Source organism: Bombina bombina, chromosome 2, assembly GCF_027579735.1.
Source record: "Bombina bombina isolate aBomBom1 chromosome 2, aBomBom1.pri, whole genome shotgun sequence".
In the NCBI taxonomy this organism is placed as follows: Eukaryota; Metazoa; Chordata; class Amphibia; order Anura; family Bombinatoridae; genus Bombina; species Bombina bombina.
The window spans coordinates 1,327,263,691-1,327,291,290 of record NC_069500.1 but is presented as its reverse complement, the minus strand read 5'-3'; the positions used below and the strand labels follow the sequence as shown (position 1 = coordinate 1,327,291,290).

The following is a 27,600-nucleotide window of genomic DNA, read 5'->3' as shown; positions in this document are numbered from 1 at the left end:
TCCCTATAAATGTAACACTGGTATAACTTTAAATATTGCATGCCAAAATAAGGCGCTATCTAGACTCGCTTTGTAAATCAGTGTGCAATGGGAATATTTACTTGAAACAAGCCTGCTAAAAAGCGTATAACCAGAAATCTTAACACACTAAGTATTTAAACAAGGCAACAGAGACTGTATATCAGCCTTTTATCATAAGTACTGAAAGATAAATTAATGCTCTATTCAGATGTTTGTAAGCACCGTATGCCAAAATAAGGCGTTATCCAGACTTATGTTGCAAGATAGATGTAATGGTAATATTTATTTTAAAAAAATTCTGCTACAGAGCGTAGAGTTACAAACTGTGATACATAAAGTGTTTAGATAGGTGACAGACACTATATATCTGTCTGCAACCTTAAGTACTGAAAATACAAATATAGCGGTACTTAGATGTCTTTAACGATAATTATTCTAATCCAGCAGCTACTTGTATAACTCTAAGTATGACATGCCAAAATAAGGCGCTATCCAGACTCGCTTTGCAAACCAGTGTGTAATGGGAATATTTACTTGAAATAAGCCTGTAAAAAAGCATATAACCACAAATCTTAACACACTAATCATTTAAACAAGGCAACAGAGACTGTATATCAGCCTTTTATCTCAAGTACTGAAAGATAAATTAATGCGCTATTCAGATGTCTGTAAGCATCATATGCCAAAATAAGGCGTTATCCAAACTTATGTTGTAAGCTAGTTGTAATGGTAATATTTATGTAAATAAATCCTGCTACAAAGCGTAGAGTTACAAACTGTGATACAAAAATTGTCTAGATAGGTGACAGACACTAACCTCAAGCCAACAAGTGAATCTATACTATTAATACAATACAATATAAACTTCCAGTATTGTATGATATAATAAGACGTTACTCAGACTGGCACAGTAGGTTAAGATTATCAGGGATAGTGATTTTTGAACAAACCCGCTATAAACTTACAGCAATCGCCACCTGGATGAACAACAACCGTCTCAAACTCAACACTGACAAGACCGAAATCCTCCTCCTCGGACCCACCAAATCTGCATGGGATTACTCCTGGTGGCCCACAGCCCTCGGACACCCTCCAAGTCCAACACACCACGCACGAAATCTAGGCGTCATCCTCGACTCATCACTTTCCATGGACCGCCAAGTCAACGCCGTCTCTTCGACTTGTTTTCACGTACTCCACCTACTGCGAAAAATCTTCAAGTGGATCCCCACTGAAACTAGAAAATCTGTCACCCATGCCCTTGTCAGTAGTCGACTGGACTACGGCAATGCACTCTACGCCGGGTCCACCAGCAAGCTCCAGAAACGACTCCAACGCATCCAAAACCACATCACCGAACACCTAAGGAACCTACACTGGCTCCCCGTCAACAAGAGATTCCCCTTCAAGCTCCTAACCCATGCATTCAAGGCCCTCCACAACATCGGTCCTGAATACATCAACCACCGTGTCAATTTCTACACCCCCTCCAGACAACTCCGCTCTGCCAACCAAGCACTCGCAGTCATCCCTCGCATCAAGAAAAAAACAGCTGGAGGAAAATCCTTCTCCTATATGGCAGCAAAGTCATGGAACTCCCTCCCACTGCACCTCAGACAATCCCCCTCCCTTACAAACTTCCGGAAGGACCTCAAGACCTGGCTCTTTGAATGAATCGTCTTCCCTTAGCCCCCCCCCCATAGCGCCTTGAGACCCTCACAGGTGATTAGTTTGCGCTTTACAAGTACCCAATAGAATAGAATAGAATCCATGCTCAGCTCCGTAAGGGCAAATCACAAAGCAGATCCGAAGGGCCTATCCAATTCACCAATGATGGTACAGAACAAAAAGGGGTGGGGTTATATCAGATGATAAAATCCCAAGCATAGGAGAGTGAGAGGGCTGTCTGCTAACTGGTAACTGAAATTGACTGCGTTTGAAATACAGTTACAAAAAGGCATAATAGCTACCCTTACTTTTCCATATTGCAAAGCACTCCTGTTGTATTCTGAGGTGAACTGGACGTACATTGAAAATTCTGGAATCAGGAAAATATTCTTTGATCTCCTGGTGATGTATGATTGTTCTAATTTTTTATATTTAAATCAAAGGTTTTAGTAACTATAGTCAAATAGCAGATTTAAAAGAACAATTGTATTTTAACCTTGTATTTCATAGTCCTATACAGTGTTAAGCTTGTCTGTTGTATGCTAAGTAATTCATCTTTGCAAATAATATATACAATTTCTGATGTTTTAAATTGGAATTATATTGGATAAATTGTGGCTAAACAACTTAATTGTACCAGTCTGAATGTTAGTGACTTATATCTTGGTCTTATTGTGGTAATTTAATACAATTCAATTGTGAATAAATAAGGTAAACTTTTATGATCTTTGCATAGCATATTTTAATAAATTAAACGTGTATAGTATTGATTCACATCTGGCTTTCTACAAATATATTTCAATGTATTTATAAATAATAACTAAAAAAAAGAATTTATATTAATTTTATGGTTTTGTATATGCATTTTATTGGGGTTTAGTTTAAAGGATAATTATTAAATATATTGTGTTATAACCTGGCCATATACTGACATATTATTTGGAGGCACTTTGCTTTAGATATTATTATTCAAAAAGATATTATGTCAAAGCCCTATAGAATTCCTTTCTGTACTGAAAAATGCATACAGTATGGCTGAAGATAATCCCATATTTGAATGCTCAGAATTTGTGAATTTATTTTTTGAAGCACTGCCCGCACCCATCAAAATTAATTTAGCTAGAGATTTTGATGAGAACTGCTCATTGGAATGGCTGATCAAAGCGAGTACAAAGTTATACTCTATTCAGCAGTCCGGTGAAAAGGGGGTTAAAAAGGAATCAAAACCCAAAATTGTGGCAGAAACTAGGGTGTCACCTAGCCCCCTCAATTTGGAGTCTAAAAAGAAAACCTATGCGGAGGTGGCCAGAGAAAACAGGCCATCCACACAAAGGTTTAACTCTACCCCTCCCCCAACACAGGCTGAGGCACAGAGAGACTATACCCAAAATGGGGGGTATTCCCAGGTCAATAATTACTCCCAAAGAGAAGAATACCCACAAGATAATAGGTATCCCCACAAAGGTAGATACAATAAGTGGCAAAAATACTCTCAGGGTAACCAGACACCCCAAGTAAATAGTGCTCCCCAAAATACTAACTCTGAACAAGTTAAACCCCAGGGGCAATCATGCCAGGATAGTATTAGCGGCCCTGATTCTGAGGGGACCCAATGGTCCAGGAATCACTACTATGGAGCATCAAGAGACAGGCCCAGGGGTAGAGGTAACTTATATGATCAAGTAGATCAGCTTAGTACCCAGCTAATTTGGTTGAGTGAACAGTTCACTAATATGAGTCAAGCGTTTACGGCTCAGCAACCTAATAATCCTTTTTTAGGGGTACAGCCAGTGGCCAGCAGTGGGCCGCAGGCACAGTCATAAATACTGCAGTATCACCTGAAAGGGAGGGGAGAGATATAAAAAAAATGATAAATGTCAATAATGGTACTAATAATGTTATCTCCCCACAGACCGGAAACGCGCGATTTAGCTGTGATGACAAGCAACCTCAGCCGGAAAAATTTGGCCAATCTCTTCCTTTGCAGCATTCTCTTAACCTTATTTCCACAGATGCAGTACACAAGAACCCAGTCGACCCTATTATAGAGGGGACCGGTAAGAATGACGTTTCTTCTGCATCAGGTAACACGGCGGATTCAGGTAACACGTGGCAGAGCCCACAAGTGTGCAATCATGCCAATTTTATGTGTGAAATGGTAGAAACTGCAGGGAGATATTATGTATTAGCTGAGCTGCAGGATTCAGTTTCCAACCCTATCATGGGATTAATTGATACTGGGTCTCAGGCAACTATTCTATCCCACAGGTACTACACACAGCTAAATGAGCCAACACCCCACAAACCTAAAATAAAAGAATTTGATGGTTCACTAATAGGTGTTGGGGGTGACTCTCTAAAAGTCCACTGTACGGCATGGTTAAAATTTAAACTGGGGAACATAAGACACCCTGTCATTATAGTGGATCTACCAACTGATTGTTTAATTATTGGTAGTGATCTCCTGAAGCGATTAAGCACCATAATTTATTGCATAAATAATGTAATTTGGTCACAAGTAAAACGGGCAATTAATTACGAGCAATCCGGCATATCTCACACACGACATAACTGTCATGTGGTGGAAGAGAAGCAAGATGCTGTGGAGATTCATTTCAGGAATAACTCTATACCTGAAGTCACTATCCTACAAATAGATAATCAGACTCCTTTAAGTGGCTCTGATGGTAATACTTTTAAAATTTCATCTGGAAAGATAGCGAATATTTCCTTAGACGACAATGTATTAACCATATCTCTCCACAAGGGGGATGCTAAAATCCCTAAGGGGGAAGGCCACGCTCAATACCTCGCAGGAATTGAGAGAGAGAAGAGGATCTATTTATCCCTATACAAGTGCATGACCTTGGGAAACCCAAATACAAGTAGCCCTCAGTTTACGCCGGGGTTAGTTTCCAGAAGGAATGGTTGTAAATTGAAACTGTTGTAAATTGAAACCCAGTTTATAATGTAAGTCAATGGGAAGTGAGGGAGATAGGTTCCAGGCCCCTCTCAAAATTGTCATAAGTAACATCTAATACATTATTTTTAAAGCTTTGAAATGAAGACTTTAAATGCTAAACAGCATTATAAACCTAATAAAATAATCACTCAACACAGAATATATAATTAAACTAAGTTAAATGAACAAAAACATTTGCTAAACAGCATTATAAACCTAATAAAATAATCACACAACACAGACTTCACTTGCATTTTTCTGCAAACAGTTCTTTCTATGCATTCCAATCTGGACTGATTTATTGACAGGAAGATCTTGTTCCTTTGAAATCTGCTCGATAGCTCAGGTCTGGTTAAACTGATTAATTTCAGCTTGCTTGGCTTTGCTGCAACACAAGCGGACAGCTCCACCTACTGGCTATTTTAATAAATGCACTGCTTCTCAATGCTTTTCAATAGCAGTCACATGACTGGAAAAAAAGGTTGTTATTCTGAAACGGTGTAAATTGAACCATTGTAAAACGAGGGCCACCTATATGCCAAATTGAGCTTAAAACAGGAAGCTAGCTATATAAGTGAAGGCTTGTTAGCGCAGATAGCTGAACTTAAAGTGATTAAATTTCTTTCTCCCCAAGACCACTGTGTCCACGGCCTGGATGACAGGTTTGAAAGCTATAATATCACAGCTAAATGTTTATTATCTATCTCTATGGGTAATAAATCACCAAAGCACCTGTTTTTTGTTTTAAATACTCCCCATAATCTAATATACATTGGCAATGATCTCTTACATAGATATGCCATACAAATAGATTTGATTAACTCTTGCCTCTGGAGCAGGTTAAAGCGGGACCCTGAAGTATTCCAGGATGAAAACACAGCCCTGAAATCAAACCAGCAATTGCCATATGCTGTGAATATGCAGGTGTCTAACAATGTTATAATTCCTGCTGGGGCTGATAAATTCCTTTTACCCTTACAGGTAAAGAGAGGTCAGAAATTAAAAACTTCTGAAACACTAATTTGCCTCTCCCATAGAATACAAAATCTTGGTGTCACAATGGCCCACACTCCTTTGGTAAATATTGGAACTATTCAAATACATGTTATTGTGCATAACATGACCCCACAGGATATAACCTTATTCAAGGGAACTACCACAGAATATGCGCTGGAATCAAGTTATTACACTTTTGGATTCCAGAATAATGTAATTGGGCTAATACCTGAAGGATATTTAACTGAAGAACAATTAATAGAACAATCCTTTGCATCTATGCCAGAGGGACTATTTACAATTCAGTCTATTTATCCCTTCAGCTCAGAGGAAGGCATCTGTATAATTTAAGAAGCCTCTCTAGTATTTGATCAGCCGATCAAACACCAAGATTACCCCAATACCCAAAGTCATGGGGGCAATATAAATTATAATCAAGGGGATCTCACCTCTAAATTGGAAGAAGCCTATGAAATAGGACAGCCTGAAATCTTTCCAGGATTTCAGCAAATAGACGAAGAGCAAATATCCTTAGCTAATGACTGTTCCAGTGATGATGAACGCCAACAGCTGCGAGAACTCCTGATGGAGTACAAGGATATGTTTGCTAGGGATTCTTATGACTGTGGGACTACAGACTTGCACATTGCAAGAATACAAACAGATCCCAATGCGCCACCTGCTTTGTTAAACAATACAGACTTCCTTTAGCCTCATATGATTCTCTTGCAGAAATCATAAGGAACTTGGAAGAAAGGGGTATTATTCGATAGGTGCACAGCTCTTATAACAATCCTATTCTAGGTGTTCTTAAGCCCAATGGACAATGGCGTTTGTGTGCTGACTTAAGACAGCTAAACATGTCTGGCTGGCCTGTGCCATATATTGACCAGTGCCTAGCACAAATGCAGGGATCCAAAATATGAACTGCCATTGATTGCGCGCAGGGATATTGGACCATAAAGGTACATGAGGAGGACCAGTATAAGCTGGCATTCTCATTCCAAAAGGTCTAGAATGCAGAGACTCCCATTTGGATACATAAATTCTGGACATGAATTTGCTGTATTCAATCATAAGGCTATGCCTGATGCACTGGAAAGGGGGACCTTATCTTATGATGATGATGTCTTAATCAAAAGCACAGACTTTGAAAAACACATCGCAGAGCTTAAACACGTCCTCAGCCAACTTAAAAGCGCAGGTGTCAAATTATCTCTACAAAAAGCTCAATGGTGCCGCACTCGTGTAAACTTCTTGGGACATGAAGTTACTTTTGAAGGGCTAAATCCTCAGAAGAAAAAGGTGGAAGCTATAACAAATTCTAAAAACCCAACTAACTTAAAGGAATTGAGATCATTCCTGGGTATTATTTATTTTATTTATTTATTTATAAAATATTTTACCAGGAAATATACATTGAGATTTCTCTCATTTTCAAGTATGTCCTGGGTACACAAAACATTGCTTTGATACAATGGGTACAATAAAATAAAAACAATAATACACAATATATGCACAATAATTTAACATAGAACAGGTAGGAAATATATAATCAACAATGACAGGCGCATTCTGTTTTGAAATATGTAGAGAGGGATCTCTTAAAGGATATTAGGCATGGGGAAGGTATGACAAAATATTCTTGCAAATTCATTGATAATTATGCAGAATTAGCTAAACCACTGCTACATCTTCTAAAAAAGGATGTGAAATGGCACTGGAGTGAGACTCAAGAGACAGCCATCAGAGAGCTGAAGAGAAAACTCACTCAAGCACCTTGCTTAGTGTACCCTGAAGGTGGTAAACCTTTCTTTTTAGAGACAGGTTACACAGATATAGGCAAAGTCATTGCTTATGCGAGCAAGACTCTATCCCCAGTAGAAATAAAATTTAGCGATTGCGAAAAAGCCCTCTTATCTACTGTATGGGCTCTACAAAATTTCTGCAGCTACATACAGGGCGAGAAAATTATTGTAGAAACGGCCCACCAGCCTTTGCTATATCTGCAAAGTGAGAGAATAAGAGATGGGAATTTTTCTAATAGCCGCATAACAGTGTGGACTCTTTCCTTACAAGGCTGGCCCTTAGAAATTCACTACAAGTAGAATAAAGAGAATCCGGTCGCACAGGGGCTTCCCGAGCTCCACGACTGTACTGCTAAAGATTCTGGGAAGAATTATCAGAAGATGATTTCCTGGATAAGCAATTGCTTTACACATATGAAATGGCTATTGAACATGGTATTCATGAATTTGTGATCTGACTCAAATTATGTGCGCAACAGTTTTGTTGAATACCTGCCAACTTGGAAAAGAAATGACATGCAGAAAAGTAACAACAAACCAGTCAAGCATGGCAAGTTGTTCTGCGAACTTAATAATCCAATGATTTAACCATACAATGGAAAAAGACCAAGTGTCATTCGAGGGTTCTAGGTCCTGATAAGGAAGGAAATGATCTTGCGGATTCATTAGCCAAACAAGGAGCCATAAATGGAGAACTCCTTAATATTGACCACTTAATGGGTGCAATTCAGGTAGAAACCATTACCAGAAACCAGGCAAAACAACAGAGTGAGCCTAACCTGGTACAATGGAGTCAGGATTCTCCTAGTGAAGACCTGATTACTAGTCAAAAAGAAGACCCTATTGTAGGCATCTTCTATAAACACATAGAAGATCCTGAAAGCAACCTCATCTCAAAAGATGATTGTACTGGCAAAGAAGATCTTAGAATCTTAATTAAATCCAGATCACAATTCAAGTTACAGGATGGTTTGTTAATTAGAACCTCCAAAACTGGCACCCAACATTGGGTAGTACCCATCAAGTTCAGAGGTCTAATGCTTCAACATGCCCATGATGCTCCAATATCTGGCCATTGTGGCGCCAAATTAACGTATGAAATATTGCGTGATTACGCTTTTTGGCCACACATGTTGAAAGATGTTCAAACTTACTGTCAAGGTTGTCTAATCTGTCCACAGTTCCAACCCACTGCACCAACGCATAGAGCGCCATTGTAGAAAAGGGGGATGGTAATGCCATGGTCAGATATACAAATTGATTTTTTTGGTCCAGTAACAAGGTCATCAAGAGGTAACAAATAAATGTTAACAGTGACATGCCTGTTCACTAAATGGGTAGAGTGCATCAGTGCACCTAACAATAGTGCTGAAACATGCGCAGCATTGCTCATCAACCACGTGTTTTCCAGATTTGGTTTGCCCCAAAGAATCGAATCAGATCGGGGAACCCACTTCCCTAACAAAGTGATGACCAAAATGTGGAAAATACTAGGGGTTAAAAGAAAGCTCCATAGTGCATATAGAGCTGCCTCAAGTGGTGGTGTAGAGTGTTACAACCAGTCCATTGTGAAAATCCTCAAAAAGTTTGTGAGTGAAATGGGTAAAGACTGGGATGTAAAACTACCTCTAGTCCTAATGGCATTAAGAGCAACTCCAAGTAGTGCTACCAAGGTGTCACCTTTTGAACTGATAACTGGTAGAAGAATGGTTCTACCTCAGCATCTACTGCACCGTACATCAGACCAGAACTTGATAAATGCTGCCAATACACATCAATATGAGGAGAACGTAAAAATAGTTCAAAAGGAGCGCCACTCAAGAGGCAAGGACTGATAGTCAGCGGGCTCAAATCAATGTGTTGTAAACAGAGATAGAACCAAGTTTAAAGTTGAGATAAGGTAATAAGAATATACAGTAAAATATTTAATAACATACAAGTATCAATATTAAAAATGCATACATGGATCCATAATTAAAAGGGTTAACAAGCAGTGTAAAAATAAAACAATAATAGTATAAGTGAACAATGCTTATGCGGTCTAAAAACGAACTCTAAAATAATAGCTACGTATCCTGCAGGATTACAGATAATCTGGTTAATAAGGTAGTTCAAGAAACAATCAGCTTCAAAAATACAATATAGTGTAAATCAACAATAGTACATAAAAATGCAAAGTGCTGGTGCAATAGAAAAATTCAGATAAGTGATGGTGTACACATATAAAAAACACAAATGTCCGAAAAAAAAAGTTTTTCGGACATTTGTTTTAAGGGAATACATATTTGCACACATACACATACTCACACATACACATACACTCATGCACACATTCATATAGGCACACATAAACACACACTCATGCACACATTCATATAGGCACACATAAACACATACATACACACTCATTCACACACACACACACAAACACACACGTGCATACTTACACATGCACACATACATACACACAAACACATGGATACATTATCACACACACTTATGCACATACATGCACATATACACATAAATATACACACACGCATGCACACTTATACACTCACATACATTCCCATACACATGCACACACGCACACAAATGTACTCATATATACACAATCTCACACACACACATACATACATACATATTCATACACACATTCACGCACACATATACATACACAAACACACATACATACACACTCATTCACAAACACCCATACACATATATACATACACACAAACACACATGGATACATACTCACACACACACTTATGCACACGCATGCACATGCACAAATACACATAAATATACATATACACATGCACACTTACAAGCACGCACACACACATACATACATACATATCCATACACACACGCATGCATACATACAAATACACTCACACATACGACTTTCTTTTATAAAAAATATATAAATGATAGGAAATTGCATGAGAGGCCGAGCTCTAAACATAGTAATAACTGAGACATACACACACAAGTACACATATTTATTACAGACTTCATAGAACAAGCAAACTCCTGCCCAGTACAGTGCAGGCATTCCTGATATATATTAAAGGGTCAGTCAAGTCCAAAAAAAACTTTCATGATTTAAATAGAGCATGTAATTTTAAACAACTTTCCAATTTACTTTTATCACCAATTTTGCTTTGTTCTCTTCGTATTCTTAGTTAAAAGCTAATTCTAGGAGGTTCATATGCTAATTTCTTAGACTGCCTCTAATCTGAATGCATTTTGACCACTAGAGTTATCTTGGAGCCAGCACTGATTGGTTAAAATGGATGTCTGTCAAAAGAACTGAAATAAGGGGGCAGTCTGCAGAGGCTTAGATACAAGGTAATCACAGAGGTAAAAAGTGTATTTCTATAACAGTGTTGGTTATGCAAAACTGGGGAATGGGTAAAAAAGGGATTATCTATCTTTTTTAAACAACAAAAATTCTGGTGTTGACTGTCCCTTTAAGGGCTAGATTACAAATGGATCGCAATTGATAGCGCAGGTTGCACAACCACACACAAGGAATAGTGCAGAATCTAGTATTACATACAAATGGATGGTTAAATATTTGAACTAAAGCATCTTAACACTGCTAAAACTTTTAATCATGTCCTATACTTTTAATGGATTAGAGTTCTTGCATTACAAGTGAGTTAAGCACTCAAGTACAATCCAAACTACTGCTATAACATGTAGAGTTTTTAAATAAAGGACATTAAACGCACATGATTCAGATAGACCATGCAATTTTAAACAACTTTCTAATTTACTTCTATTAGCAAATGTTTTTTGTCTTGGTATCTTTTTTGAAAAGCAGGGACGCAAACTCAAAAGTGTGTACGCGACCGCTCCTGAAGCACTATATGGCAGCGGTTTTGCAAGAAAGGTATCCATTTGCAAGAGCACTAGATGGCAGCACTATATCCTGTCATGTAGCGCTCCGGACACCTAACTAGCTATCTCTTCAACACAGATTATCATGGGAACAAAACACATTTGATAAATGATAATAGAGGTAATGTGGCAACTTTTTTTTAAATTGGATGCTGTGCCTGAATCACAAAAGCTATTTTTTTGGGTTTCATATCCCTTTAAAGGGACATAATACTCATATTCTAAATCACTTGAAACTGATGCAGTATAACTGTAAAAAGCTGACAGGAAAATATCACTTGAGCATCTCTATGTAAAAAAGGAAGATATTTTACCTCACAATCTCCTCAGCTCAGCAGAGTAAGTTCTGTGTAAAAAGTTATACTCAGCTGCTCCCAGCTGCAGGTAAAAATAAAAAAAAAATTAAGAAATGAACAGCAGCCAATCAGCATCAGCAGTGCTGAGGTCATGAACTCTTACTGTGATCTCATGAGATTTGACTTAACTCTCATGAGATTTCATAGTAAGCTTCTTTTACCTGATTGGTGAAATAATATGAGTGTGCACGAGGCTCATCCCCTAAGCTGTCCTAGGACAGACACACTAAAATGCTGCTTAGAAATCCTTTACAATGGGAGGTGGCTACTGAGGAACTTTTGAGGTAAAATATCTTTCTTTTTTACATAGAGTTGTTCAGGAGATATTTTCTAGTCAGCTTTTTATAGCTATGCTGCATCACTTTCAAGTGTTTAAACATTTGGGTATTATGGCCCTTTAAGTAACCCATTTCTAATTATAGCGCTATAGTACAAAACTACTTGGAAAATCTCCACTACTTGCGCACGATCGGCTTAGCGCTCCCTCATCTTAGCGCACCATCGGCCTAGCACTCAAGCAACATCCGACATCATTGTTATGTAATAGTAATTTATTATGTGCAGGAATTAGTGCACCTTCACCATCCGACAGATGTTAGCACATCCTACAAAATCGCTTGAACAGGGAGAAAATATGACTTGAAATATGAGTGCAAAAATAAAAGCTCAAGTGATCTTAACGCACAATATTTTATTTTAAATATATACATATGTGTAAGTGTGTGTGTGTGCATTATATATGCAAACTATTCCCTATTTTATGTAGGTAGACACATGTTCTAGCATTATATAACATTATGAACATAAATAAATGATGAATTATTAGCATTATACATTTTTATATATATATATATATATATATACTGTTTATACAAGTACTATTATTTACAGTTTATAGATGTAAAATTGCATGTGCACTGTTGTAGTAAATCTATATGTTTATAGATATACAGTGTTGTTTAAAACACAGTATACATCTACAGAATAGTCTGTGCTAGCCCTTAAATACAGCCTCTAATGTTCTGTCTGAAAGGTTTCCTTTGTGTTTAGAATTCTTTCTCCAGCCTTTCAGCAAATCTGCTATAAAGAACAACTTAAAAGCTCCTTGAAAAAAATATGACCCCAAAGCGTGTGTGGATCTTTTATTGCTGAACCTTTTTTTTTAAGTGTTTAAAAGCTTTAATATTGAAGGCCTGTCAACTTTGTCCTGATTATTGGCTTTCAGTTAAAAGGTTTTTGTTGTTGTAGCTTATGCAGTGGCTCAGTTGCTATGGGAACGTGACATCAAAATGACGTCTCCCTGTTTAAAAGCTTTTAACTAAATTCCAGCCTGTCAGATGTAGGCCCCATTTCATGCTCCCAGGCTTCAAGCTGTTACAAAAGGGTTTCATATGTTCCCTTGTCATTCAAATTCTTCAGTCATACACATACGCATGCCTGGCAGTGCAAGCAAATCTAAACTTAAAACCATTTCTTTCCTGTCCTCTTTTAAAAACCCTTTCAGCTGCACTAGAAATGGCTGAAGCAGAAATCCCCAGTTATATTATCTCATCTCAGAGTGAGAAGCACAGGAGAGCCAGGAACTGGACTGAAGCAGAGATGAGAGGTCTAATGCTGGTTTGGGAAGAATTCTTTGATGAATTGAAACAAACTAAAAGGAATGCAAAAGTTTATGAGAGAATGGCGCACAAACTGTTTGAGATGACTGGAGAACTTCGTCAAGGGGAGGAAATAAAGATTAAAATTACAAACATGACATTCCAGTATAGGTAAGTTTATTTTATTTGTTCCAGATTAACTCTTTCTATATGTGTAGCTCACTGTCGTTTTCTGATATGAAAAAATGCTTTTCATGCTTGTTAAAGGGACATAATAGTGTATTCATAAAATGCTCTAATCCATTAGATCATTTTATTATGGCACAAATATTTGCCTCTAACTATGTGTTTATTCCCAGCAAAAGAGGTTAAAAACACGGTTAATGTTACAAATCAGAAGTGCTGCTGAGTTTGTGCTGAACAGGATATGGCTGGTGATTGGCAGCTCCTGATTGGCCAACTATTTGTTATCTGTTAATAAACAGCAGTGCATTGTGGTCCTAAATGGACTTTATGTGACTGTATAACCTCTACGTGGTAAGTGTACAGTTATGGCAGTGCTTTGAAACACTAGAACCTTTTAGTATTGCACTATTATGCTCTTTTAAGGTGACAATAAAATAAATATTAGGTAATTTATTATTTACACCAATGAAATCAGTTACCACATAGCATAGCTCTTATTCCTGCTTTTCTGTGTAAAAACATGAAATCATGTTCTCTCTTGTTTTTTGTTTTCTTAATTGTTTCTGCTTAAAGATTAGTACATTTTAAATCAACTTCCAGGCAAGTGTGGTATTATATTTTACCATTTAATAGTGTTTAAAGGGACATATAAAGGATATTTGAAATACACAACAATGTATTTCAAAGGCTATTAACAGCATTGTTGCATTATACCTGTGTTTACAAAAATAATTCAATTAAAAGTTGTCACTGCTAAGGTCATAACTTTTAATGTTCACATGTGCTGCTATTGATATGATGTTCACGCTTGTGCACCCTCATTTGCATAAATTAAATGCATGGGTAGAATATTCTTATGTGGGCAGCCTATCACCATGTCAGAAGCGGACTGCATAAATATGTAAAGGGGCATTTTAATGCAGAAATATAGTATTTTATTGTTACACAAATTCTTGCTGGTAAATATGTGTTTATCGCCATGTGTTTAACCATATAGGGTTTAAGAAATCAAGATGTGGAAGCAGCTGCAGTGCTGGCTCTCTCATAAGATCTGGCAAACCACTAGTTAATGCTTTATAACTTCTTCACCACTTCAAAGGTGGCAGAGTAAGATCACCCCAAGCTTTTTTCCACGGGGCTATTAATAGGCCCTCTAGAGCCAAGGAGTAGTGGTGCACAAGCATATGCCTGTGAAATAATAAATGCTGGCAGCATCATTTTGCTCTCTCTGTGCCCTGCAGAGCCAGTCTGAACAGGGCAAGGTTGGTGATTGGTGGTTATGTGTTTATACTGCTCCTGATTGGCACACTGGCCTGCTCAGGATCTGCAATTGTGACTTTAACTAAATGTGTAACCATTTGCAGTGGTTAAACACATAATGGTATATTCTAATACACAACTCTCTCATACATATACTCACTTGTACATACACTTACTTATACATACACACACACTCACTTATACATACACAAAACACTCACTTATACATACATACACACAACACACTCACTTACACATATACACACACAACACACTCACTTACACATATACACACACAACACACTCACTTATACATACATACACACAACACACTCACTTACACATATACACACACAACACACTCACTTATACATACATACATACATACACACAACACACTCACTTATACATACATACACACAACACACTCACTTATACATACATACATACACACAACACACTCACTTATACATACATACACACAACACACTCACTTATACATACATACATACATACATACACACAACACACTCACTTATACATACATACACACAACACACTCACTTATACATACATACATACATACATACACACAACACACTCACTTATACATATACACACACACAACACACTCACTTATACATACACACACACCACACTCACTTATGCATACACTTACTTATACATACACACACACTCACTTATACATATACAACACACTCACTTATACATACACAACACACTCACTTATACATACATACACACAACACACTCACTTACACATATACACACACAACACACTCACTTATACATATACACACACAACACACTCACTTATACATACATACATACACACAACACACTCAATTATACATACACACACAACACACTCACTTATACATACACACACACAACACACTCACTTATACATACACAACACACCCACTAATACATACACCCACACACAATACACTCACTTATACATACACAACACACCCACTAATACATACACAACACACTCACTTATACATATACACACACAACACACTCACTTATACATATACACACACAACACACTCCCTTATACATACATACACACAACACACTCACTTATGCATACACACACAACACACTCACTTATACATACACACACACAACACACTCACTTATACATACACAACACACCCACTAATACATACACACACACAATACACTCACTTATACATACACAACACACCCACTAATACATACACAACACACTCACTTATACATACACAAACACACAACACACTCACTTATACATACACAACACACTCACTTATACATACACATACTTTTAAATACACACACACACAACACACTCACTTATACATACACACACAGACACACTCACTTATACATACACACTCACTTTTACATACACACCCACTCACTTATACATACATACACACTTATACATACTCACTTATACATATACACACACACTAATACCCACTCACTCACTTATACATACATACACACAGCACACTCACTTATACATACACACATACACAACACACTTAAACATACACTCACATTCACTTATACATACACTCAAATTCACTTATACATACAAACACACTTATACATACCCACTTACTCACTTATATACACATACTTACTAATACACGCACTTATGCATATACACAGCACACTCACTTATACATACACAACACATTCACTTATACATACACACAAACTCACTTAAGCATACACTTATATTCACTTACACATACACAAACAACATACACACTAACTTATACACACTCATACATAAACACTCATACACACACACACACACACACTCAGAGTCACTCATACATACACATACACACTCACACAGTCACTCATACATACACACACTCACTTAAACATACATACACAATCACTCATACATACACACACTCACTTATACATACATACACAAACACTCACTGATACATACACACTAATACATACACACACTCACTCATGCTCACTCATACACACATTCATACACACACACACACACACACAGAGTCACTCATACATACACACACAATTTATATATACACACATACTTATGCATACACACTCACTCACTCACTTAAACATACACACTCACACATACTGGCACTTATACATACACACACTCACTTATACATACACACATAATACACTCACTTATACATACACATACACTCACTTATACATACACACACAACACAATCACTTATACATACACACTTTTAAATACACACACAACACACTCACTTATACACACACACACACTTATACCCACTCACTCACTTATACATACATACACACAGCACACTCACTTATACATACACACATACACAACACACTTAAACATACACTCACATTCACTTATACATACACTCAAATTCACTTATACATACAAACACACTTATACATACCCACTTACTCACTTATATACACATACTTACTAATACACGCACTTATGCATATACACAGCACACTCACTTATACATACACAACACATTCACTTATACATACACACAAACTCACTTAAGCATACACTTATATTCACTTACACATACACAAACAACATACACACTAACTTATACACACTCATACATAAACACTCATACACACACACACACACACACACAGAGTCACTCATACATACACACACTCACTTAAACATACATACACAATCACTCATACATACACTCACTCACTTATACATACATACACAAACACTCACTGATACATACACACTAATACATACACACACTCACTCATGCTCACTAATACACACATTCATACACACACACACACACACAGAGTCACTCATACATACACACACAATTTATATATACACACATACTTATGCATACACACTCACTCACTCACTTATACATACACACTCACTTACACATACTGGCACTTATACATACACACACTCACTTATACATACACACATAATACACTCACTTATACATACACTCACTTATACATACACACACAACACAATCACTTATACATACACACTTTTAAATACACACACAACACACTCACTTATACATACACACACACTTATACATACACACCCACTCACTTATACATACACACACACTTATACACACTCACTTATACATACACACACACTAATACACACTCACTCAGTTATAAATACATACACACAGCACACTCACTTTTACATACACACACACTTAAACATACACTCACATTCACTTATACATACACTCACATCCACGTATACATACAAACACACTTATACATACCCACTTACTCACTTATATACACATACTTACTCATACACTCACTTATACATACATATACACAGCACACTCACTTATACATACACAAACAACATACACACTAACTTATACACACTCATACATATACACTCATACACACACACACACAGAGTCACTTATACATACACATACACACTCACACAGAGTCACTCATATATACACACACTCACTTAAATATACATACACAATCACTCATACATACACACACTCCACACTCACTTAAACATACATACACAAACACTCACTGATACATACACACTAATACATACACCACACACACTCATGCACACACATACTCACTCACTCATACACACACACATTCATACACACACACTCACTTAAACATACACAATCACTCATGTACACACAAACAGAGCCACTCATACATACACATTTACACAGAGTCACTCATACATACACACTCATATATACACAGAGTCACTCATACATACACACACACACATTTATATATACACACACTTATACTTGCACACACACACACTCACTTATACATACACACACACCACATTCACATATACATACACACTCACTTATACATACACTCACATTCACTTATACATACACAAACACTCAATTATACATACACTCACATTCGTTTATACATACACACACAACATACACACTCATTCATAGATACACGCTCACTCATACACACACACACTCAGAGTCACTCAGACATACACACTCACACACCCAGAGTCACTCATACATACACACTCACTCATACATACACAATCACTCATACATACACAAACACTCACTCACACAACACACACTCATACCATAGTTGCCAACATTTAAAAAAAATTCCAGGGACACTTTGCAGAAGAGCAAGCAAGCGGGTTACTGGAGTATTGACGACCTACTGTTCAACTGCTCCGCCCACTCAGTTCTGCAATCAAAACACACCCATTTGAAAGTAATAGTATAATTTAGACTGATCCATAGTTTATTATACAGATTACAACACCAAGCTCTTACACCTACCCAGTCTCTGGAACACATTCTGGGCATATGGTTATTTTTACAACACAGCATCAAAATTAGAAAGACAAATAATATGTGAACCCATTCAATAATAATAATAATATTCCATTAGGAATGAATTATATTTAAATAATACACTATATCTATTTATCATCTATCTATCTGTATATATGTATGTATGTATATATATATATATATATATATATATATATATATATATATATATATATATATATATATATATATATATATATATAAAAACAACAAAATGTGCAAAAGAGATTTTCAGGGACATTTCCAGGGGCAAAAAAAATCCAGGGACATACAACAGAATCCAGGGACTGTCCCTGGAAATCAGGGACTGTTGGCAACTACATACACACACTCACTTATATATACACACTCATAGATACACACTCTCTCATACATACACACACACAGAGTCACTAATACATACACACTCACTCATATATACACTCACACACTCACTCACTTATGTGATACAGTATAGGATGTTGATAATTATAGCTGATACACTTCCTTTTTTGGTTCCCCACTTCCTGCTACTTCCTGTTTAGTTCCTCACTTCCTGTTTTCCTGTTGTGGTTTTTCTGAGGCAAGAAAAGCTGCTGAAGCAAGCAGTGTGTAATAAGGCAGCAATATGAGAATATGATTAATAAAGTGAGTACTTGTTAACACATTTATGTGACTGTTATAAACATGTCAGAGCTGTAATATCAAGAACAGAAGCACATACACTAAACATCACATTGGTGACACGGCTGTACAACCTAGCAGACATGGCAATCCAGGCATGCAAGTATTGGCACTGTAAGGAACTTTTTTTTTCTTCAGATTTTTATTGAGGTTGTTAGAAGGTGCAACAATAATAGAGCATTTTACAGGAATGAAGAACAATATAACAGTACATTATGGGGGGTAGTTATCAACGCGTCTACTTAACCTGCCTTCGCCGGTTCAATACGCCCGCCTAAGCTCGCCTCACATCGCCGCCGCGGACCTGCAAAATTTCGCCTAAGTTATCAAAAAAGCTGTCAAAAAGCCGGGCACCAAGTACGGGGCGATGAGCAGCGGACTGTGAGAGTTATCACTCATCTGATCTCGCTGCTCTTCGGCTTTTTGACAGCTTTCTTGCTAGCCTGTCACTAAGCACCCACACTAAACTACACTGTTCTACCCACGCAACTAAATAAAGTTATTAACCCCTAAGCCGCCGCTCCTAGACCCCGCCGCAACTCTTATAAATGTATTAACCCCTAAACCGCCGCTCCCCGACACCGCCGACACCTACATTATACCTAGTAACCCCTATCCTGCCCCCCCTATACCGCCGCCCTCTATAATAAAGTTATTAACCCCTATCCTGCCGATCCCGGACCTCGACGCAACTAAATAAATAGTTTAACCCCTAAACCGCCGCTCCCGGACCCCGCCACAACCTATATTAAACTTATTAACCCCTAATCTGCCCCCCTACACCTATAATACATTTATTAACCCCTATCCTGCCCCCCTACACCGTCGCCACCTATAATAAATTTATTAACCCCTATCCTGCCCCCCCTACACCGTCGCCACTGTAATAAAATTATTAACCCCTAAACCTAAGTCTAACCCTAACACCCCCCAACTTAAATATTAATTAAATAAATCTAAATAATATTTCTATTATTAACTAAATTAATCCTATTTAAAACTAAATACTTACCTTTAAAATAAACCCTAATATAGCTACAATATAAATAATAATTATATTGTAGCTATCTTAGGATTTATATTTATTTTACAGGCAAATTTCAATTTATTTTAACTAGGTACAATAGCTATTAAATAGTTATTAACTATTTAATAGCTACCTAGCTAAAATAAAGAGAAAATTACCTGTAAAATAAAAACTAACCTAAGTTACAAATACACCTAACACTACACTATCATTAAATAAATTATTCCTGGGGGCGGAGCCAACAGCCAACTAAGATGGCCGCATTATACTGAAGCTCCTGCAATATATTGAGGGCATTTAGAGATATTACACCCTAATCTGCCTTGGAGTATGAGATCCTGATATAGGGCTTGTGTGGGAAGATTCCACGGCTACAATGGCATGTTTATATCACCCTATGGTGCATTTGAACTGAGGCCCTGACTAACTGCTGAACGTGAGGCCTCTGTTACACCAGTCCTCCGTCTAAGATGCGGCCTGAAGCAGCAGAGCTTTGTGTAAAGCTGACAAAAGTCCCGGCGCCTACAACTTAGAAGTGAGCTAACCATCTACACTGAGAACATGGCGTCCGCACTGAGTGACACAGAAATACTTACCCGGTTGGACTCTCACTTCTGTAAGTTACGTCTACTGATCGTAAGGAGCTTTGGGGCAGCTGAAATTGAGGTCCGGGAGTGGGGCGGAGACTTACCGGACGAAAATACAGGACAGTTGGAGGCGCTCGTAAGTGAGAGCAACGCTCCTGAATTTGTGATACCTGCTCCTTTGGCTTCAGGGAGAGCAGTCTGGGGAGACAGCCTTGCAGACATGGCCCCTGGAGTAGACACAATATGGCCGACACCTGCTCTACGAGATTTGAAGGTGGTGGCGGCGGGATTGAGATCCGATGCCTTTGCGGATGCAGCGGAGGACAGTATTCCCTGGTGGAATAGGGCCATGGCCTCTTGCCAACTCACAACTAAGATGGACCTGTTCCTGTGCTCCACGCTGTGTCTCTGCATAGCCCAACCTGCATTAGCAGGACACCCTGAACTGCTGAGATGGTTAGAGGTATGGGAAGGGGCCTCTCATGCTGTTACCTGCGTTACGACTGGGATCGGATAAATGAGTGGCAGAGGCTCATGTAATTTCAACACTTTCAAGCTCCATGGGACAAACATTGCTAGCAAAATAGCAGCCTGCTTCTGTTCTTATCTTTTGTTTATGTTTTGCTTACTAGCAGGCTGCGACTGCCTACCCACCCTTATATGTTGCTATAACTTTTCTATTGTTAGTGTTAAGCGGCCACTGAGGCTAATCTTTTTCATTACCTACTCAGAAGTTATGGGTATGGCACAGTATACCTTATATCCACAGTCAGTGTTTCTTGCACCATTACACATTGTAAATTTACCAATGCTACATATTACATGCTATGGTTCTCTACTACTAAGTGTCCATTACTAGGTCTATCTCATATTTACCCCTATGGCCTGAGTCATTCCACCACCTTATTGTATGAAATTCTAATAAGACTGACATGGTAACTTTTAAAGACAATTTTCATAACAACACAATGGGACCTTTGTGTTACCTTAACTCGCTGTTTGCTTTTTAATGTATAGTTGGCTGATAGCTTTTACAATATTGGCTGCGGACATCTTGTCTTAACATTTTGCCTGTGGGTTTGTGGGGAGCCCCGGGAGAGATCCTTGCATAAGCGTATGTGAAACAGATGCCATAGCAGCCATATCTCAACCGTAATGAGCGTGGGTCTAATGATACTGATAAACCAGTTATATGTGTCTGCCCAGTCTGGGGGTTTGAGGGGGCCCTCGACGAGGACAAGTATACATTGTTATTTCTTTCTTTTGTTATGTATCATTACTATTCATGGTTTCTCCTTCTGGACCAGTGGCCAGGGTCTGGGGGGAGCTTAAAGGATGGTTAACCCACGAACACGCCAATTTACGATAAATTACTCAATCTAGCGAAGTTTTATGACAAGATCCCATAGCATGGTAGGTGGGCCCTCGGTTATACAGTATGTCCAGAGCTATGTAACCTACAATATCCTAGGGCACATTATATCTTAAGGAAAGATAAGGAAATACTATCATAACTAGAGCAACTAACACTTATTTTTAATCATTATGTTGTGTTATGTCCACCCACCTACATATTTTCAATGTTGGATATTTTTCACTGGTACACCTCCCCCCCCCCCCCCACCACCTACAGAGCCCTCACCAGGGTTCAAATTAGGCGGACTATTTCCGACACAATTCCTCCCATTTCACAGGAATATAAACTCCCCTTTGGCTAGAATTCCCTTGTTTATCTCTAGAATGGGGAAATATGATTCTATATATGGATATTCTTTTATGTACTAAGTGTATGTCCATTTATCTAAGACACGTTTGTTTGATTTTCATGCTTATTATGTCTAATGGAGCAGGGGTCCTACGTGTCCCCAGTTGTTATCTTTTATACTTTAAACCAAATAAAATATATTAAACAAAAAAAAAATGATTCCTATTTAAAACTAAATACCTATAAAATAAACCCTAAGGCCTAGATTTGGAGTTTGGCGGTAGCCGTGAAAACCAGCGTTAGAGGCTCCTAACGCTGGTTTTAGGCTACCGCCGGTATTTGGAGTCAGTCAAAAAAGGGTCTAACGCTCACTTTTCAGCCGCGACTTTTCCATACCGCAGATCCCCTTACGTCAATTGCGTATCCTATCTTTTCAATGGGATCTTTCTAACACCGGTATTTAGAGTCGTGGCTGAAGTGAGCGTTAGAAATCTAACGACAAAACTCCAGCCGCAGAAAAAAGTCAGTAGTTAAGAGCTTTCTGGGCTAACGCCGGTTCATAAAGCTCTTAACTACTGTGCCTTAAAGTACACTAACACCAATAAACTACCTATGTACCCCTAAACCGAGGTCACCCCACATCGCCGACACTCGATTAATTTTTTTTAACCCCTAATCTGCCGAACGCCACCTACGTTATACTTATGTACCCCTAATCTGCTGCCCCTAACACCGCCGACCGCTATATTATATTTATTAACCCCTAATCTGCCCCCTCAACGTCGCCTCCACCTGCCTACACTTATTAACCCCTAATCTGCCGAGCGGACCGCACCGCTACTATAATAAAGTTATTAATCCCTAATCCGCCTCACTAACCCTATAATAAATAGTATTAACCCCTAATCTGCCCTCCCTAACATCGCCGACACCTAACTTCAATTATTAATCCCTAATCTGCCGACTGGAGATCACCGCTATTCTAATAAATGTATTAACCCCTAAAGCTAAATCTAACCCTAACACTAACACCCCCCTAAATTAAATATAATTTTAATCTAACGAAATTAATTAACTCTTCTTAAATAAATTATTCCTATTTAAAGCTAAATACTTACCTGTAAAATAAATCCTAATATAGCTACAATATAAATTATAATGATATTATAGCTATTTTAGGATTAATATTTATTTTACAGGTAACTTTGTATTTATTTTAACCAGGTACAATAGCTATTAAATAGTTAAGAACTATTTAATAGCTAAAATAGTTAAAATAATTACAAATTTATCTGTAAAATAAATCCTAACCTAAGTTACAATTAAACCTAACACTACACTATCAATAAATAAATTAAATAAAATACCTATAATTATCTACAATTAAACCTAACACTACACTATCAATAAATAAATTAAATACAATGGATGGATGTTCCGCGTCGGAGGTCTTCAGGATGCTGCCGCTCCGCTCCGGATGGATGACGATAGAAGATGCCGCTTGGATGAAGACTTCAATCGGATGGAAGACCTCTTCTGCCCCGCTTGGATGAAGACTTCTACCGGATGGAGGACCTCTTCTTGCTCCGCTTGGATGAAGAATTTGGCTCGGCTGGGTGAAGACGACTCAAGGTAGGGAGATCTTCAGGGGCTTAGTGTTAGGTTTATTTAAGGGGGGTTTGGGTTAGATTAGGGGTATGTGGGTGGTGGGTTGAAACGTTGGGGGGGTATTGTATGTTTTTTTTTACAGGCAAAAGAGCTGAACTTCTTGGGGCATGCCCCGCAAAGGGTAAGGTAAAAGAGCTTTGAACTTTAGTAATTTAGAATAGGGTAGGGCATTTTTTTATTTTGGGGGGCTTTGTTATTTTATTAGGGGGCTTAGAGTAGGTGTAATTAGTTTAAAATTGTTGTAATATTTTTCTAATGTTTGTAAATATTTTTTTATTTTTTGTAACTTAGTTCTTTTTTATTTTTTGTACTTTAGTTATTTTATTTCATTGTATTTATTTGTAGGAATTGTATTTAATTTATTTATTGATAGTGTAGTGTTAGGTTTAATTGTAGATAATTATAGGTATTTTATTTAATTTATTTATTGATAGTGTAGTGTTAGGTTTAATTGTAACTTAGGTTAGGATTTATTTTACAGATAAATTTGTAATTATTTTAACTATTTTAGCTATTAAATAGTTCTTAACTATTTAATAGCTATTGTACCTGGTTAAAATAAATACAAAGTTACCTGTAAAATAAATATTAATCCTAAAATAGCTATAATATCATTATAATTTATATTGTAGCTATATTAGGATTTATTTTACAGGTAAGTATTTAGCTTTAAATAGGAATAATTTATTTAAGAAGAGTTAATTAATTTCGTTAGATTAAAATTATATTTAATTTAGGGGGGTGTTAGTTAGGGTTAGACTTAGCTTTAGGGGTTAATACATTTATTAGAATAGCGGTGAGCTCCAGTCGGCAGATTAGGGATTAATAATTGAAGTTAGGTGTCGGCGATGTTAGGGAGGGCAGATTAGGGGTTAATACTATTTATTATAGGGTTAGTGAGGCGGATTAGGGGTTAATAACTTTATTATAGTAGCGGCGGTTTAGGGGTTAACATGTTTATTATAGTGGCGGTGGGCTCCGGGAGCGGCGGTTTAGGGGGTAATAAGTTTATTATAGTGGCGGTGGGCTCCGGGAGCGGCGGTTTAGGGGGTAATAACTTTATTTAGTTGTGGCGGTGTAGGGGGGGCAGATTAGGGGTGTTTAGACTCGGGGTACATGTTAGGGTGTTAGGTGCAGACATCTTCCATAGGAATCAATGGGATGTCTGGCAGCAGCGAACATGAACTTTCGCTATGGTCAGACTCCCATTGATTCCTATGGGATCCGCCGCCTCCAGGGCAGCGGTTTGAAAACCAGGTACGCTGGGCCGGAAAAGTGCCGAGCGTACCTGCTAGTTTTTTGATAACTAGCAAAAGTAGTCAGATTGTGCCGCACTTGTGTGCGGAACATCTGGAGTGACGTAAGAATCGATCTGTGTCGGACTGAGTCCGGCGGATCGAAGCTTACGTCACACAATATTCTACTTTTGCCGGTCTCTAGCCTTTGAGAACTAAGGCGAATCAGCCTCGCCACAAATACGCTGCGGAATTCCAGCGTATTTGAGGTTGACGGCTTGATAACTACCCCCCTATATGTTAATATGCCTTTTTCAATACAAACAGCTAAAAGTTGTCAAGAAAACAAAGAACAAAAAAAATGCAAGAAATTAAACAGTAATAATTGTAATACACAAAACAACTTGCAACCTCTATTTTTCAATGTTAGTTCCTCTCCATTTTCTAAGGGTCACTCATGGACCCAGATGGACTTACATTTCACATAGAGGAGATCTAGTGATAGAAATGGACCCTAGCACCATGAAAATAAAATTATACAATATAAGATTATACTTTTGCAAAACTGTTGAAGAGCTTTTGTTATCCACAGTCTATTGTACATAGGGTTGCCACCCGCCCCGGTTTCACCGGGACAGTCCCGGTCTGAGGCTCTGTGTCCCGTGTCCCGGAACTACCCTGAAATGCCCCGGGCTAAGCCTTCCCCTGGCGCAGCAGTGAGCAGTGCACAGACTTTACAAAAAATTAGCTGGCCAGAGGAGCGCTTAGCCCGGGTAGGTGGAGTCTGGAGGAGATACGGAGGATGGTGATGACAGTGGGATGGAGCTTTTCAGGGAACAGGAATACAGGTGAGCTTGGTGTATGGCCAGCACGAAGCATCAGGAATAGCCTCATTAGTGAAGGCCTTACGGTAAGCTGTCAGCCGGTTTGGTACAGGAGCAATGACGTAACGATGAGCTGTGTTGTGGTGCAAGGCTAAAGGTCTCTTATCACAGTCTGTTAGCTGGCCTGTCTATGTACAGGGGCACGGCACTGTGAGGAGCTTTGAGCCGACGTCTCTAGGTGTAGTGGTAAAAACTAAGCCACATTGATAGCTAATGGTATAAGGGTAAGTGTCTAATCACAAGCTGCAAGCAGGTGTGTATGTGTAGATGTAGGGCTAAGGTTTTGCTGACAAGAACATAGCATTTTTAGGTACAGGGATAAAGGTTTAATGACAAGCTGTGAGTCGGTATATTGTGCAGGTGTCAGGGTTTAATAACTTGCCCATTCAATTGCTGTTATTTGCCTGTTACCTGTAGTGTGATGACATAGTGCAAAGTTGGCAAACCCATAACAATCAAGTTTACAATCACTTTAAATGGCATGCAAAAATTGTTATGCCGATGTTCACTACAGCCTCTGGGCTACTACAATTTTTTTTTTTTTTAGTTTTTAACTAGATGGTTACCCTACATTAAAGGTTTGCATTCCTAATTGTAGTGTGGTTGAATGGTATAGTGAGATTGCTTGCAAACACGTGCCATACATATACATATATAT

The 27,600-nt window shown here is 38.1% G+C and overlaps 1 protein-coding gene across 1 annotated transcript in view; it reads left to right on the top strand.

Annotated features, from left to right (window-relative positions):
• Positions 1–13,061: 13,061 nt before the first annotated feature.
• The window catches only part of MSANTD1 (Myb/SANT DNA binding domain containing 1), a 190,198-nt gene continuing 175,659 nt past the window's right edge, over positions 13,062–27,600 (top strand). Inside the window, exon 1 of the mRNA XM_053700912.1 lies at positions 13,062–13,492. Coding sequence (XP_053556887.1) covers positions 13,077–13,492 — 416 coding nt within the window. The 5' untranslated portion in view covers positions 13,062–13,076. The remainder of the gene's footprint in view (positions 13,493–27,600) is intronic.